This window comes from Muscardinus avellanarius (assembly GCF_963383645.1).
Source record: "Muscardinus avellanarius genome assembly, chromosome: 2".
Classification (NCBI taxonomy): domain Eukaryota; kingdom Metazoa; phylum Chordata; class Mammalia; order Rodentia; family Gliridae; genus Muscardinus; species Muscardinus avellanarius.
In genome coordinates this window covers 141,659,027-141,675,686 of record NC_137787.1, presented here as the reverse complement: position 1 = coordinate 141,675,686, position 16,660 = coordinate 141,659,027, and the positions used below count along the sequence as shown (strand labels likewise).

The following is a 16,660-nucleotide window of genomic DNA, read 5'->3' as shown; positions in this document are numbered from 1 at the left end:
GCAAAATGCAAACGTGACGCATCTTATTACTCAGCCTCCCAACGCCAGGCCCGGCGGAGGACAGCGCCGCGAGCCCGCGTCCGCGCCTGGCGCTGACGTCACGCGAGGCGCCGGAAGGGGCGAGGCGGGCTGGAGACGTCATCTGGCGGCGCCGAGCGGGCGGTTGCCTACGAGTTTCTCGGAGGCGGCGAGTGGGGAGCGGTCGTGCCAGGATCATGCCTAACCCGGAGAGCTTTTCTGAGCAGCAGAGGCCCCTAGGCTGGGGATGAAAGAAGCGGGGCAGATGCAAGGTCTGGAAAGCGCGGAGGCCGGGCGGTCAGTCAGCACCCAGACTGGCAGCCTGACCGGTGAGTGCCTGGGACCTCGCCCCGGCTTGCGCTCTGCGCTCGGGCTGCGCTCGGGGCTCCCTGCTGCCCTCGCCTCCGGCCCGCCGCCCCTGGATTTCTCTTGCTCGCCCCGGGTGCGTCCCTCGCTCTGCCGCCCTGGCCTTTGAAGTGGCGCCCACACCCCTCCCTGCTTCACTCTTGCTCGCAGTGCCTGGAGTTAGGCTCTCCGATGTCGGAGAGCCCGAAAAGCCCTCAGATCGCAGTTTTGTTTTGATTTCCAAAGTAATCGCACGCTGCGCTTTCCCATACGTAGACTGCTTTCCAGTCAAAGGTCGCTGCGTTTTGATTGCAGTGTTCCAGTCAGTCATTGCTAGCCTAGCTATATCTTATCGCAATCCAGAGTATAGCTTGCTCCGCGACAACAGATGCATGGACCTTCCTCAGCTTTTCTTGCATTATTTCCATATCGATATATCAGTTGTGCTGTTATTTTCTCTGCTATTTGAGAACTGGAGAAAGAGCCCAATTATGGAAAGTATCGCAGGAAGTGGTCACAAGTGAGATCTTAGTGACTCCTGCTTAAAAAAAAAAAAAAAAGCTCATTTTTTTTTGTCCCTTCATCCATTTTCTTTGCTCCCCCACCCCTTCTAAACTGTAGGGCCAAGGCAGCACCCAGGTGGCTTTGACCTTAGTTCCTTTTTTCCTCATCAGTAAAATTCTAAAGTGTTTGCCCTCTCCTTTGTAGGTCAGATACCAAGGCTTTCGAAAGTCAACCTCTTCACTCTGCTCAGTCTCTGGATGGAGCTTTTTCCAGGAGTAGAAGCCCAAAGGCAAAAATCTAAGGTATAATTTGTTTCCATAGGTAGTTTTTGCCCTTAAAAAGTAGTTAATTAAAATTTGATCTTATTGTGCTAGTTACTGTCTCACTTGAAACCAAACTAAGTAAACAAAGTAAGGTTCAAAAAATACCTTTATGGTTTAGTGTGATACTTGTAACTCACAGCAGAAATTACTCCATCTTTCCAATTTACAAACAGAAGCTACTCTCGCCATCAGTGTCATGTTTATCAGGTATTAATGATATTTATATGTTGGTTTGGTAAGATTTTGTTATTGTACTAGGGATTGAGTGCAGGGGCATTCTACCTCCAAGACCCCCCCCCCCAGCCCTTTGTATTTATTTATTTATTTATTATTTATTTTATTTAATTAAGTAATTTATTTTTTGCAATACTAGGAATTAATTTTTTTTGTTGTTTTTTGTTTTTTGTGGTACTTGGGGTGGAACCCAGACCTTTTTTATATTTTATTTGGAAACAGGGTCTCACTAAGTTGCTGAAAGCCTCACTAAGTAGCTGAGGCTGGCTTCGAACCCGTGCAATCCTCCTGTCTCAGCCTCCCAAGTGCAGGGATTACAAGCGTGTGCCACCATGCCCAGCTCGGTACTAGGAATTAAACCCAGGGGCATTTGAACTCTGAGCTATATCCCCAACCCTACTTTTTATTCTTTTATTTTGAAACAAGGTCTCACTAAGTTGCAGAGGGGCTAAGTAAGTAGCTGAGGCTGGCCATGAACCTGGATCCTCCTGTCTCAGTCTCCCAAGTACTGGGATTACAAGCATGTGCCACCACACCTGGCTGTAATTTTTTTGTTTTGAAAGAGATCTTGCTAGGTTACGGAGGCTGCCCTCAAACCTTTGATCCCTCTGTCTCAGCCTCTCAAGTACTGGGATTACAGGTATGCGCCACCATGCCAGGCAATAAGATTATTTTTATACCACATATTATCACCTAATAATAGAAAGTTAATATTTTGAAACAGGGTCTCACTAAGTTTCAGAGGCCTCACTAAGTAGTAGCTGTGGCTGTCCTCGAACAGAGATCCTCCTGTCTCAGCCTCCCAAATGCTGGGATTGCAAGCATGTGTCACCATACTAGCTCTAAGCATAAGATTTTTTTAAAGTCTTACATATAATTTTTAAAAAGTCTTACAGAACTGTGATTATATTCTGCATTGAGGTTTCCAGCTTGCCAGTAGTTCTGCTGAAAAGTGGCTTTAGGTTTTCTTGTTCTTTTTTTACAGAAAGACTTTTGTCTTTTGTAAATCCTTAAATTTCCGTATTACTTTTGGGAAGTTATTTCAGGACTACCAGACCACTTTTTTTTTTTTTTTTTTTGTACTGAGAATTGAACCCAGGAGCATTCTACCTTGAGTTAAATCCCAAGCAAAGCCCTTTTTATTTTTTATTTTGAAAGTGCCTTCCTATGTTGCTGAGGCTGACTTTGACCTTTGATCTTCCTGCCTCATTCTTCCAAGTATTAAGATTACAGACCTGTACTACCACACGTACTTTGTTGAAAGCCATTCTCTTTTTATCTTTCATTTTGGATGCCTACTCTACTGTGGCTGAGGTTGTGTGGTTGGTGTTGGAAATGCAAAGAAGAAAATAAGTAGTCCTTATTTTCTAATGGGGAGGAAAACTAGGCTTTAAAGTAATTAAAGTACAAGCTGGGTGTGGTGGTGCATGCTTGTAATCCCAGCATTCAGGAGGCTGAGACCGGAGGATCGCGATTTGAAGACAGCCTCCACTACTGAGCGAGGGAGACCTTTGTAACTCAGTGAGACCCTGTTTCAAAATTAAAAGGACTAAAAACTAGGGCTGGGGGTGTAGCTCAGAGGTACAGTGCTACTGGGTTCCATCCCCAGTCCTACAAAATCATCATCATCATCATTAAAGTACAATTAAATGGTAGAGCCAAGTATAAAGTATAAGCAGAGATACCAACAAGGCTGAGGCCCAGGCTCTACACAAGAAAGTAAAGGAAGGATTCACAGGGAAAGTAGGATTTGCATTGATATGAAGGATGAATAGGTGTTTGCTGAAGCTTGGGACACCGTATGAATAAGCTTAGAGGAGTGAATTTGTGGTCCTCATGTCTGGGGGTGAAGTTGGGTGGAGGCATGAGACTAGAAGTGATTTTGGAAACGTAGCCAAGACTCATGTGATAATATATATATATGCTTTGTAAAGGACCTTAGATTTTATTCTGTCAGTATTGGGGTTGCATTTAGGAATTTTAACATATGAGGGAGTTCATCTCATGATAAAATGATATTTTTGGAGTAGTTTTCTTTCTCAATTCCTATGTGAAATGTTTTAACAGTAAAACATTGGGCTGGATGTGGTGATGCACATCTGTATTCCCAGTACTTGGAAGGCTGAGATAGGAAGATTGTAGAGTCAAGGAAAGCCTCAGCAAATAGACTCTTATCAACTTAGGGACATCCTTTTCCAAAATAAAAATAAAATAGGGCTGGGGGTGTAGTTTGTAGGTAGCCCTTGTGTTCAGTCTTCTGTAACACACACACACACACACACACACACACACACACACGTAAAACATTATTTATGTTATTATTCCTTGTGTCTCAGTGCCCCTAATCTCTATCCTGGCTCCAGATTTTATTAATGGCTTTGAGAAAGCTCTTCATTCCTTCTTGAATTTTGAAGTTCCTTTATTCTACTTGTTGCTAGCTTAATATTGTTTTATATAAGTAGAAGATTCACATACTGTTGGTGTCTTGGGAGTTTGTTTTAGGTTTTTTGAAGGTAGAGTTTGTCTTAAAGAACTGTAACAGAAGAAGACATCTGAATATTTGTCTTTAAAAAGTACATTTTAAGCTGGGTGTGGTGGCTCATGCCTGTAATTCTAGTACTTACAAGGCTGAGGCAGGATTGCAAGTTTGAGGCCAATGTATGGTAACTTTGGGACACCCTGTCTGAATTTTTTTTTTTTTTTTTTGCAATACTGGGGATGGAACCCAGGGACATTCTATCTCCACGCTACACTCCAGCCCTATTTTTTATTCTTTATTTTGAGACAGGATCTCACTGAGTTGTAAGAGTCTCACTAAGTAGCTGAGGCTGTCCACAAACCGTGATACTCCCGTCTCAGCCTCCCAAATGCTGGGATTACAAGGGTGTGCCACCGCACCCGGCCTCCCTGTCTGAAATTTAAAAAGCAAAAAGGGCTGGGAGTGTAGCTCAGTGATAGAATACTCAATACCATACCAGTACCAGGGTTCAATCCCCTCCCCACCACAAAAGGGGTGTGTGTGTGTGTGTGTGTGTGTGTGTGTGTGTGTGTGTGTGTGTGTGTTTTATTAGCCCTATTTTATTTCTTATTTTAAAATAGGGTCTCACTAAGTTGCAGAGGCCCTCACAGATTGCTGAGGCTGGCCATGAACCTGCAAGCTCTCAGCATCCCAAGTACTGGATTACAAGCATGTGCTACCACATCCAACTTAAAAGGTGTATATATGTATATGTATACATACATGTATAAATATATATATATATACATATATATATATATATATATATATTTTTTTTTTTTTTGCAGTACTGGGGATTGAACCCAAGGGCATTCTACCTCTGAGCTACACCCCCAGCCCTATTTTTTATTTTTTATTTTGAAACAGGGTCTCTCACTAAATTGCGGAGTACCTCACTAAGTAGTTGAGGCTGGCCGTGAACTTGTGATCTTCCTGTTTCAGCCTCCCAAGTACTGGGATTACAGGCGTGCTCCACTACGTCTGGCTATTTGTTTCTTAATATCCAGATCTAATCTAATTTTAATTCTGCATACATGCACATACCCCTGAAAATATATCCTGTGCTAAAATTAAATTCTCTTCTGACAGATGACCACAAGCTATATTTAATTAGTGATAATAAAATTTAAATTTCTATTAGAAGGAAGTCTTGGCTAACTAATTACTGAAATTTGTTTGCAAGTAAAACACACCATTTCCTCATACTTTATAGTGAAAACTATGTAGGCTGAGAAAATAACTAATATAAGTATTTGTTAGTATTTTGGTAACAGTAGTGCCATGTAACATAATATAGTCACAGGCTCCAGGGACTTGAACAAAAAGATCTTTGGGGGTCATTATTCTTTTTTTTTTTTTTTTGGTGGTACTGGGAATTGAACCCAGGGACATTCTACCTCTGAGCTATACCCCCAGCCCTATTTTATTTTTATTTTGGAACAGAGTCTGGCTAGGTTGATGGAATCTCATTACTTTATAAGGCTGTCCTCGAAACTGTGATCCTTCTGTCTTAGCCTCCTAAAAACTGGGATTACAAGTGTGTGCCACCACACCAGACTCTGGGGTCATTATTTCTGCCTACCATAATGCATATATAATACATCTGCTACATGATTACTTATCTTCAGTTAACTTACCTCTATTCCATTTTAGTCCTTCATAGCCATGGCTACTTTGGGGTTTTTCCACTGCTCAAAACTACCCCAGTCCTCCTCACCTCAAGGTGTGTGTGTGTGTGTGTGTGTGTGTGTGTGTGTGTGTGTGTGTATGTGTGTTTTACTGGGAATTGAGCCCAGGAGCATTTTACCTCTGAGCTATACCACAAGCCCTTTTTAAATTTTTTGTTTTGAAACAGGGTCTTGCTACGTTGCTGAGACTGTTCTTGATCCTATGATCTTCCTGTCTTAGCCTCTGAAGTACTGGGATTACAAGTGTACACCACCATGCCTGGCTCTGAAATCTTAATTTCAGAATTTTTTTTCTAATTACAGTTTTTATTAGATATTATGGAAAAGTACACAGGGGATAGATTTCATAGGCTATTTTTTTTTTAACTAGGTTAAGTATAGTAACCTAACTTGATCCTGAACAAAGCAGAAGTCATTAAAAATTTTCTCAAGCAGAAGAAAAGGAATAAAAACCAGCCTATTAAATATGGAATATAGAATTAATCATATTAATCTTTTCCTCCTTAATCTGATTTTAATTAGAAAAACGAAGAGGAAAAGTATGGACCGTTAGGCAATAATGAAGAGATGATCAGGGAGTCTGCTGACAAAAAACAGGTGAATTTTTATAATTATCTAAAAAGACATACATGCTTATAACAAAGCAGAAGGACTAGTATAAAGATGGATAAAAGCCCTGTTACACTCATTTCCCATTCCCTTTTTTTAAGGGAGTTTCATAATACTCTTCTAAAAATCTGTGCATTTTACAGGCCTGAATGTCTCTCCTGTTTTAAAAATATCAAATGTGATTATTCTATGATATACTTTTATATCTATCTCTTTTTATAATTTTCAAATGTAACTCTTGATGCCTTCTAATGTTAATTAATAGAGTGCTGTGAGACATGCCTCCGTGGTTCGCTCATGTGCCTACACATCTTGGTGGTTGTGCCAGGAGTGCAAGGCCTTAAATGCTCTTTGCCTGAACCATTGTCAGAGTCTTTTGCAGCAAGCATCCTTGAAGGTTAAGGGTTCAGGTCATATCTCTCTCTGGGACAAAAAGAAGATTGGTGTACTGTTTGCTATGAAGCAGCGGGATTCCCAAGCTCAGTCTTCCTTTTCTCTGACACACCCCACTGTGTGTCTGGGCAACCATCTGCATTACCTCCCGTGGGACTTGAGGGTGGGGAACCATCACAAACATGATGTTCTTACTACTGTGTTGTGAATAATAAAGTCTCTGACCCAGGAGTTTCATTTCTTCTGATAGTATCCATGAAACAGTAACGGGTTAACATATTAGTTGAGTAAAATTAAAGGCTAGACCCGAAAAGATGAACCTATCCTAATATTGCTTGGCATTTCTTTGTAACTTTATCTTTTGCATTTTCCAAAGATTCTCATTCATTTGCTGTGGAGTAGAGACTGAGCATGTATATTGTTGAAAAGAGTTACTGTGATGATTATGGTGAATGTTCCTGATGAGATTTCCTGATTATCTCTGAGAGTGGGTCTCTAAAATGCCCAATAAGAATAGGAAAAAAAAATTGTCTTAGAATATGTATTTTCATTATAAGATATATAAAGGGGAAAAATCGTGGATCACTATTAAGTAAACACACTAGTTCATGTACAGAACAGACTGTTTTCTTGCTGCAGTAGTAATGGAAAACTCTGTGACCAGGATTATGTAGAAAGCTTGCCAGATGTTAGCCAAGTGAAACCAAGATCCAGAGCAGTGCTGCACTGCAAAGACACCGTCTTCTGGGAGTTGACGAAGTAGAAGTGCTAAAGCTGAAGGCAGCTTAGGCTTTTGTTTGTTAATTTTTTTGTGTGGTATTGGGGGTTGGACCCAGGGGTATTCTACCTCTGAGCTACACCTTCAGCCCTTTTTATTTTTTTATTTGGAAACAGGGTTTCACTAAGTTGCTGAGGCTGGCTTTGAACCTGTGATCTTCTCGTCTCAGCATATTAAGTACTTGGATTACAGGAGTGTATCACCTTGCCTAGCTAGGATTTGTCACTTATTTTGTTGTTAAGTTTGGAATGGAAAAATCTTTGTGTCAAACTTGATAATCTGACCTTAGCTAGAAGCAAAATGAAATATATATATTTTCTGAGGTAAAAAGGACTCTAGACCAAAAAGTAAACTTGGCCCAAAAGATTGTTTTAAGAGAAAATAAGTTGAGCTGGGCATGGTGGCACATTCCTGTAATCCCAGTATTTGGGAGGCTGAGACTCATATGAGGAGCACAGATTCACAGTCAGCCTCCACAACTTAGTGAAACCCCCTTCCTTTCTTGCCTTTCTTTCTTTCTTTCTCTTTCCTCCTTCTTTCTGTTTTTTTTTTTTTTGTTTTGTTTTGTTTTTTTTTTTTTGTACTGTGGATGGAACCCAAGGGCATTCTACTTCCGAGCTACACCCCCAGTCCTATTTTTTTATATAGTCTTTTTATTTTTTGAAGCAAGGTCTCACTGAGTTGCAGAGGGCCTCACTAAGTAACTGAGGCTGTCCTCGAACCATGATCCTCCAGTCTCCACCTCCAGAATGCTGGGATTACAAGCTTGTGCCACCACGCCTGGCTTGCAACCCTATTAAAAAAAATATATATAGGGCTGAGGGTGTTGCTCAGAGGTAGAATGCCCCTGATTCAATCCCCGGTACCAAACACAAATTGATGAGTTTGCTACCCATTTCTTAGGAATAACTTTTTTGGAATTCTTTTGTGGTCAGGGTTTCTGGCTTTTTTTCTGTCTTAATTACTTGACAATCTAAAGGTAACATCATTCTGTCATTTATAGCCACTTGCACCTGTGATAGTGGCTCAGTTCAGGGGTTGCTGTGCCAAGATAAGGCATCATCTGCTATATTCCAAAGTTACCAGATTTATTTGTTTGTTTGTTTATTTATTACCAGGGATTGAACAGAGAGGCCTTCTACCTCTGATCTACACCCCAGCCCTATTTTTTATTCTTTATTTTAAAACAGGGTCTCATTAAGTTGCAGGGGCTGGCCACAAACCTGTGATCCTTCTGTCTCAGCCTGCCAAGTACTGGAATTACAAGCATGCACCACCACACCCAGCTAAAGTGACCAGGTTTTAAAAAACTTCCTGCAAGTATTCAGAAACAGATAATAACATGTTTTGTAATTAAGGAAAATAACATTCTAAAATATTTGAGAATAAGGAAAGAGGTTCATATAGTTAAGGCAATTTAAAGGGATTCTTTTCTTTTTTTTTTTTTTTTTTTTTTTTGTCTTTTTTGGAACCGGGGATCAAACCCAGAACACCACACCTGCAAAGCAGACACTTTGTCACTGAGCTATCCCGGCCCCAGTCAAGGCAATTTGAAACTTGCTTAAAAAGCTAATACATATGAAATTTTCACATTCTAGATCTACTCTTAGATACATTTTGTTGTAAAGGAAAGATTTTTATATTTCTTTTTCTGTGTGTGTGTGATACTGGGGATTGAACCCAGGGGTATTCTACTTCCGAGCCACACCTCCAGACTTATTTTTTATTCCTTATTTTTAAATGGGGTCTCACTAAGTTGCAGAGGACCTCACTAAGTAGCTGAGGCTGGCTGGAAACAGGCTATTCTCCTGTCTCAGCCTCCCAAGTACTAGGATTACAAGCTGCTTTGTGCTTTATGTAAAACTGATTTTTTACCTTAATTTGTTTTATTTGACATTTTTGTTTTCTTTTTTTAGTACTGAATTGAATCCAGAGCTTTGTACATGCTAAGCAAGTGTTCTACCATTGAACTACACTCGCAGCCCTTTTTATTTTGAGATAGGGTCTTGCAAAGTTGCCCAGGCTGGCCTTGCTGCTTGGGATCCACCTGTCTCCACTCCCAAGTAGTTGGGATTACATGTGTGCACCACTGCCTCCGATGTTTTATTTAATACTAATATTGTAATACCAGCTCTTTTCTGTGGTACTGGGGGTAGAATCCAGGGGCATTCTACCTCCAAGCTACACCTCCTGCCCTATTTTATTTTTTGTTTTGTAACAGGATCTCACTAAGTTGCAGAAGGCCTCTCCCTAAATTGAGTCAGGATACTTTAGATTCAAAGTAGCAGAAAGCCTTTAATCAAAGAGGTCCATTAAGAATTGTAATCCCCCAGCTAGTTTCCAGCCTGCAGTGGTCAACCCACTCTTTTTTGGAATACTGCAAAAGTAGTCACTGCTCCAGCTTGGAGTTCACTTTTCTGACACCTGGTGGTGGCATGTCTTTTTTGTGATTGTAACTTAGCTATATATATATTTGTAGTAGGAGAAAACCAACTACATTAGTCTAGGCTGCCACAGGACTGAAAATTGTACAATCAGCTTTTGTAGAGGGATGTTGAGAGTTACCTTTATATTAGTAAATATTAAAAATATTTTAGAATTTAAGATAATCTCTGCCTTTTACTATCTACAGATCTTTCAGAAAGTTATGTAGCCGGGCATGGTGGTGCACGCTTGTAATCCCAGGATTCGGGAGGCTGAGACTGGAGGATCGTGGTTCATGGAGAGCCTCAGCTACTTAGTGAGGCCCTGTTTCAAAATAAAATAATAAAAAATAGGGCAGGGGGTGTAGCTTGGAGGTCGAATGCCCCTGGGTTCCATCCCTAGACCCAGAAAAAAATAAAAATAAAATCAATACAAAACTTGTGTGTGTGTGGTGGGGGGGGGTACTGGGAGTAGGACCCAGGGACTTTTCTACCTCCGGGCTATACTCCCAGACCTATTTTATATTTTATTTGGAAACAAGGTCTTACTAAGTTGCTGAGCGCCTCACTAAGTAGCTGAGGCTGGCTTCCAACCTGTGTGATCCTCCTGTCTCAGCTTCCCAAGGGCTGGGATTATAAGCGTGTGCCACCATGCCTGACAATAGAAAACTTTTAGAAATTCTTTTGGACCTAAAAAATAAAGTACCTTTGTATAAACTATGTTTATGTAGAGAACTAAATAGAGCTCTCATTATTAATAAATCAAGTGTTATCCATGATATGATGAGGTCACACTTAATGACTTATTTTTTTATCCTAATGTAGGTGAAGAAAACTGGTCTCGTGATGGTGAAAAACATGAAAATTGTTGGTCTTCATTGTTCTAGTGAAGATTTACATGCTGGGCAAATTGCTCTTATTAAACATGGGTCAAGGCTGAAAAACTGTGATCTTTATTTTTCCAGAAAACCATGCTCTGCTTGTTTGAAAATGATTGTAAATGGTAAGTGCAGATAAGCTGTTGGGATTGAGAGCGTTTATTGGAGAGCAAACAGATCATTTGGAAATATATTTTGGAAGACAGTTTGACCCATTATAACAGGAAGAGTCTGAAAACACAGATTCTGGCCTCAGCTCTGTCCATATCAGCTAAATGACATTCACTGGATATATACACTAATGCTAGCTGCCATCGTAAAGAAACCCTGAAATTTCAGTTTTTAATATGCTAGACATCACCAGGTATGGTGGCGCACACCTGTAATCGTGGTACTTGGGAGGCTGAGACAGAAAGATCACAGGTTTGAAGCCAGCCTCAACAACTTAGGCTTTCGGCAACTTAGAACCTGTCTCCAAATAAAAAATAGGGCCAGGAGTGTGTGTGTTGCTAGGGATTGAACCAGGGGCATATTATATATACATATACATATACATACACACACACACACACACACATATGTATACATACATATACATGTATATACCAGACATCATACTGCACAAATTGTTCTATAAACATGGACCCTATAATAGTCTGATGTGGGTGTTGCTGAGTAGCAGGCAGCTTTTCTCTCCATGTGGTTGATTCATTTAATGCTCTTGTCAAACATAGGGCATTAAGTCTTCTGATTACTGAAGCAGAGTAAGAAAGTAGAAAAGGCATACCTGCTGTGTGTGTGTGGTGGATTTATTTATTCATTTATTTATTTATACTGGGGATTAAACTGAGGGGGGGGAGGGAGGGGCTGGGATTTATTTATTCATTTATTTATTTATACTGGGGATTAAACCCAGAGGCCTTCTACCTCCAAGTTATGCCCCCAACCCGATTTTATTTTTAATTTGGAAACAAGGTTTCACTAAGTTATGGAGGGCCTCACTAAGTTGCCAACGCTGGCTTCAAACCTGCAATCTTCCTGTCTCAGCTTCCCAAGTACTGGGATTACAAGTGTGCACTACCACACTCAGCTTCTATTTTATTTTTTATTCTGAAACAGGGTCTAGCTAAGTTACTGTGCACTGGCCTTGAACCTGCAATCCTCCTGTCTCAGCCTCCCAAGTCCTAGAATTACAAGTGTGCGCCACCATGCCCAGCTGAGAACAACTCGATTCTAGACTCTCCACAGTGTCTAATAGAGATGATAGGTATCATAGTGGTGGTAGCATTTTTTTCTCCTTTTCCCAGTTAACTGGGAAGATTGAACATTAATTTTATCACTTAAATTCAGTTGATTATAATTCCTGTTATAGATAATATGGAACCAGTGAAGATTTTTGGGCAAGATGAAATATGATTGAAATTTTCTCTTAGTTGTTACTGAATTGGAACATAAAGAAATTAGAGATTGGGAGCTTGACTAGTAGACTCTTCAGTTAGGCACAATATAAAATAGGGTTCAGATGGTGGCTGTGATATAGAAGAGAAAGAATGCAAAAGAACAAAAACACATATTGACCAATCTGTTCTAGAATCAAGGGAGAAGAGTGAATAAATGATAGTTGTGTTTTGCACTGAGCTGCCTGTGCCAAAAGCACTCCTAATCACCTTGGAGCCCGGAATTGGAAGAGTAGAGCAGTGCAGGTCACTCACCACTGCTGCAGTCTGGCAAGAGAGAACAAAGTATGGAAAAAGACCTACTGTGCATTCAAATAAAAGTGCTCTGTTGCTTTAGACCTATGAATTGTTTAGTTATCTTGACAAGTGGCATGACTGAACTTATGCTAAACTGAATCACCTTACGTACAGGCACTGTTCTCTCAGTTAACCCAAAGCACACATTTCCTAGCATAGTAGTTCTCAAAGTGTGGACTCCTGATGGTCCAAAAGGTCAACACTGTTTTCATAATTCTACATTCACACTAACGATGCCCAAAACAGTGGTGCAGAAAACCACTGTTGCTGCAGCACGACTGAGGCAGAGGTGCCGGACTGCTCTGCTGGTCACTGCGCCTCACTGCAGAGGAGAAAGACGAGCTTCACAGGAGAATGGCCTTGATAAAAATCATTTCACTGAATCCTAACCCTCAAAAAATATCTTTGTTATATTCTGTTTGTAGAAAGAAGAGGTGGCCATAAAGGCTTTTGTGATAAGCCTAAGTGTGCAGATGCCTTAAGGAAAACCCTATTTATAATTGAGTTATAAGCTGAACACTGTGAATCAACAAACTATGGTTATTTAGACTTAGATTTTTGAGACATTGCCTCAAAAATGAAGTGAGCCTGTCACTTTCAGGAAAATAATAGGCAGTACTTGTTGCCAGTGATAAAATTTGAGCATTCAAAGTAGAAATTAGATTTTTTTAAGTACTGGGAATTGAACCCAGGAGCATTCTACCTCTGAACTACACCCCTAGCTCTATTTTTTATTTTTATTTGGAAACACAATCTCACTAGGTTGATGAGTCTCAGTACTTGCTGAGGCTGCCCTCAAACCTGCGATCCTCCTGTCTCAACTTCCCAAGTACTAGGATTATAGGCATGTGCCACCTCGCCTGACTGAAATTAGATTTTTAGAAAATCATATCTACAGAGCCAGGCGTGGTAGTGCACGGTTGTAATCCCCAACTTGTGAGGCTCAGACAGGAGGATCGCATAGGTTCAAAGCCAGCCTCAGCTACTTAGTGAGGCTCTCAGCAACTTAGTGAGACCCTGTTTCCAAATAAAATAGAAAATGGGTGTGGGAGTATAGCCCGGAGGTAGAAAGCCTCTGGGTTCCACCCCAGTACCACCAAAAAAAAAAAAAAAGAAAAGAAAAGAAAAGAAAACCATATCTACAGCCAGGCTGGTGGCGTACACTTGTAATCCCAGCATTCAGGAGGCTGAGACTGGAGGATGGTGGTTCAAGGGCAGCCTCAGCTACTTAGGCCCTCTGCAACTTAGACTCTGTTTCAAAATAAAGAATAAAAAATAGGGCAGGGAGTGTAGCTTGGAGGTAGAATGCCCCTGAGTTCCATCCTCAGACCCAAAAGAAAAAGAAAACCATATCTACCATTTTGAGCTTGACAGTTTCCCAACACTATGCTTTTGATGAGATTGGTGGTAATAGTGATGAATGGGATTTTTTTGAATACTGTGAAATCATTACATTCCCCCCCACCCCCTTCAGGACTGGGGATGGAATCCAGGGGCATTGTTACTCTGAGCTGCACCTAGCCCTATTTTTTTTTTTTTTTTTAGTCTTTTCATTTCTGAAACAAGGCCTCACTGAGTTGTAAAGGGCCTCCATAAGTAGCTGAGGCTGTCCTTGAAATGTGATCCTCCAGTGTCCGCCTCCTGAATGCTGGAATTACAAGCATGAGCAACCATGCCTGGCCCATCATTGTTTTTTAAAAGTGCACAATACTACAAAATTATGCACAAGGAAAAGTCATTCTAAGTACATGACAAACCAGAAAAATTAAGTATTGTAATACAAAAAGTTTATTGATTCAGTTTCAAATTCCATGTGGAAGCCGGGCATAGTGGTACACGCTTGTATTTCCAGCATTTGGAAGGCTGAGACCAGAGGATCGCGGTTTGCGGACAGCCTCAGCTACTTAGTGAGACCCGGTTTCAAGATAAAGAATAAAAAATAGTGCTGGGGGTGTAGCCCAGAGATTGAATGCCCCTGGGTTCCATCTTCAGACCCGCAAAAAAAAACAACAAAAAACCTATTCCTTGTCAAATATTTACGTAATGTCAAAGAAGAATATTTACAATGATTTGAAATGGCTATTCACATATTTTTTTTTGCCAGGCGTGGTGGCACACATTTGTAATCCCTGCACTTGGGAGGCTGAGACAGAAGGATTGCACAGGATTGAAGCCAGCCTCAGCTATTTAAATGAGGCTCTCAGCAACTTAGACCCTGTTTCCGGATAAAATATAAAATAGGTCTGGGAGTATAGCTTGGAGGTAGGAAGCCCCTGCGTTCCACCCCCAGTACCACACAAACACACACAGAAATACTATTTTTCAACTATAGGTTTGAAACCAGGCATGGTGGCGCATGCCTGTAATTCCAGTATGTGGAAGGCTGAGTCTGGAGGGTTGTGGATTTGAGGCCAGCCTCAGTAGCTTGGTGAGACCCTGTTTCAAAATAAAAAAAGATAGTGCTGGGAATCTAGTTCAGAGGTAAACCGGCTCTGAACTCAGTCCCCAGTACCTACGCAGGCACACACACTAAACTATAGGTCTGTATGAAGCTGGATGTTTTCCATATATTTGGATGAAAGCAACCTGTTACAACCTTTTGCAACAGATTGTAAACAAGCTGGTTTGAGAATCCAGCGGTCAAGCCATTTGTAAAAATTTAATACCATTTTCTCACTTATGTTTCTTGGAAAATAGTCTCTTTTCATAAAGTTGTATTATTTAAATTAATGTGTACTGCTGGGCGTGGTGGCGCACGCTTGTAATCCCCGCGCTTGGGAGTCGGAGACAGGAGGATCGCGCAGGTTCGAAGCCAGCCGCGCTGGCTTAAGAGACCCTGTCTCCAAATAAAAATATATAAAATAGGTGTCTGGGAGGGTAGCCCAGAGGTAAAAGGGTTTCCAGGAACCCCAGTACCACCAAAATAAATAAATATAAATTAATGTGTACTTAGTGTACTCTAACAGATAGGAAATGAATTTCAGACAAAGAAAATGCTCTAATCTGGGCTGTGAGGCCTTAGAAATGGCTTTGCAGCCAAGCCCCAGTGAGTCTGAATGGCAAGGGCAGGTAGAACCAAACATGCGTTTGTTAATGTAGGCCTATTTGCTCATCTGTTCCTTTGAAGGATAGAACACCTTGTGGGTCATCTGTTTGCTTCTGGACACAGTCATAGAAGCAGTCTCTCCAAGCTGAAATTACATGAGATACCAGCAAAAAGATCTTAGTTGTAAACTATTCATTAATTGACAAATATTCAGGTGTTTGTGTTTAAGGCACTTTCATTGTTCAGTCTCAAATACAAATGAAAATTTTCATATGTTATTCAGTATGTTTTCTCATTTGTAAATTGTCCATCTTTTTGTATCTCTTGAGGCTTTATTGTTCTTGTCAGTTCATATGTACTCTTAATGAATTAAAATCTTTCTTGTGTATTAAAGATTAACAACCTTTCCTCTGTTGCATTGATTGAAAAAGGTTTCTTCTATCTGTTGTTCAATCTTCAATATTGTCGGCTTTTGGGGCTTTCTAAATAAATTAGTATTGCTCTCTCCACCACCACTATACTATCACATAAATATTTTTCCATGCTGTAAATTCTTTGTGGGAGCTAGGCATAGTGGCACATGCCTTGTACTTGGGAGGCTGAGATAGGAGGATCACAGGTTCACAGCCAGCCTCAGTAACGTCATGGGGCCCTCTGCAACTTAATGAGACCCTGCTTCAAAATAAAAAAATAAAATAGGGCTGGGGTGTAGCTCAGATGTAGAATGCCTCTAGGCTCACTCAATCCCAAGTATCACCAAATAAGTAAAAAATAAATAAATTCTTTGTGGACATTTTGATAATTATGAAGAGTATCATAATTTGTTTAACCATCCTCCTATGTTGGGCATCTAGAGGTTTTTGTTTTTGTTTGTTTTGCTTTTTGGTACTGGGGATTGAGTGACAGACATTCTACCTCTGAGCTATACCCCCAGCCCTATTTTTTAATTCTTTATTTTGAAATAGGATGTCACTAAGTTGTGGAGGGCCTCACTAAGTAGCTGAGGCTGGCTGTGAACCTTCAATCCTCCTGTCTCAGCCTCCCAAGTATTGGAATTAGAAGTATGCACCGCCACACCCAGCAAAGAACATTTTTAATGCATAGATGAGTTGATTATTTCAGATATACAACTTAGACAGTATCATGTGT

At 40.7% G+C, this 16,660-nt stretch overlaps 1 protein-coding gene across 1 annotated transcript in view; it reads left to right on the top strand.

The window, feature by feature from the left end:
• Nucleotides 1-234: 234 nt before the first annotated feature.
• CDADC1 (cytidine and dCMP deaminase domain containing 1) overlaps nt 235-16,660 on the top strand; it is a gene marked incomplete at its 3' end in the record, with an annotated part of 40,988 nt that continues 24,562 nt past the window's right edge. Inside the window, exons 1-4 of the mRNA XM_080689459.1 lie at nt 235-347; nt 1,072-1,169; nt 6,153-6,227; nt 10,659-10,836. Coding sequence (XP_080545585.1) covers nt 266-347; nt 1,072-1,169; nt 6,153-6,227; nt 10,659-10,836 — 433 coding nt within the window. The 5' untranslated portion in view covers nt 235-265. The remainder of the gene's footprint in view (nt 348-1,071; nt 1,170-6,152; nt 6,228-10,658; nt 10,837-16,660) is intronic.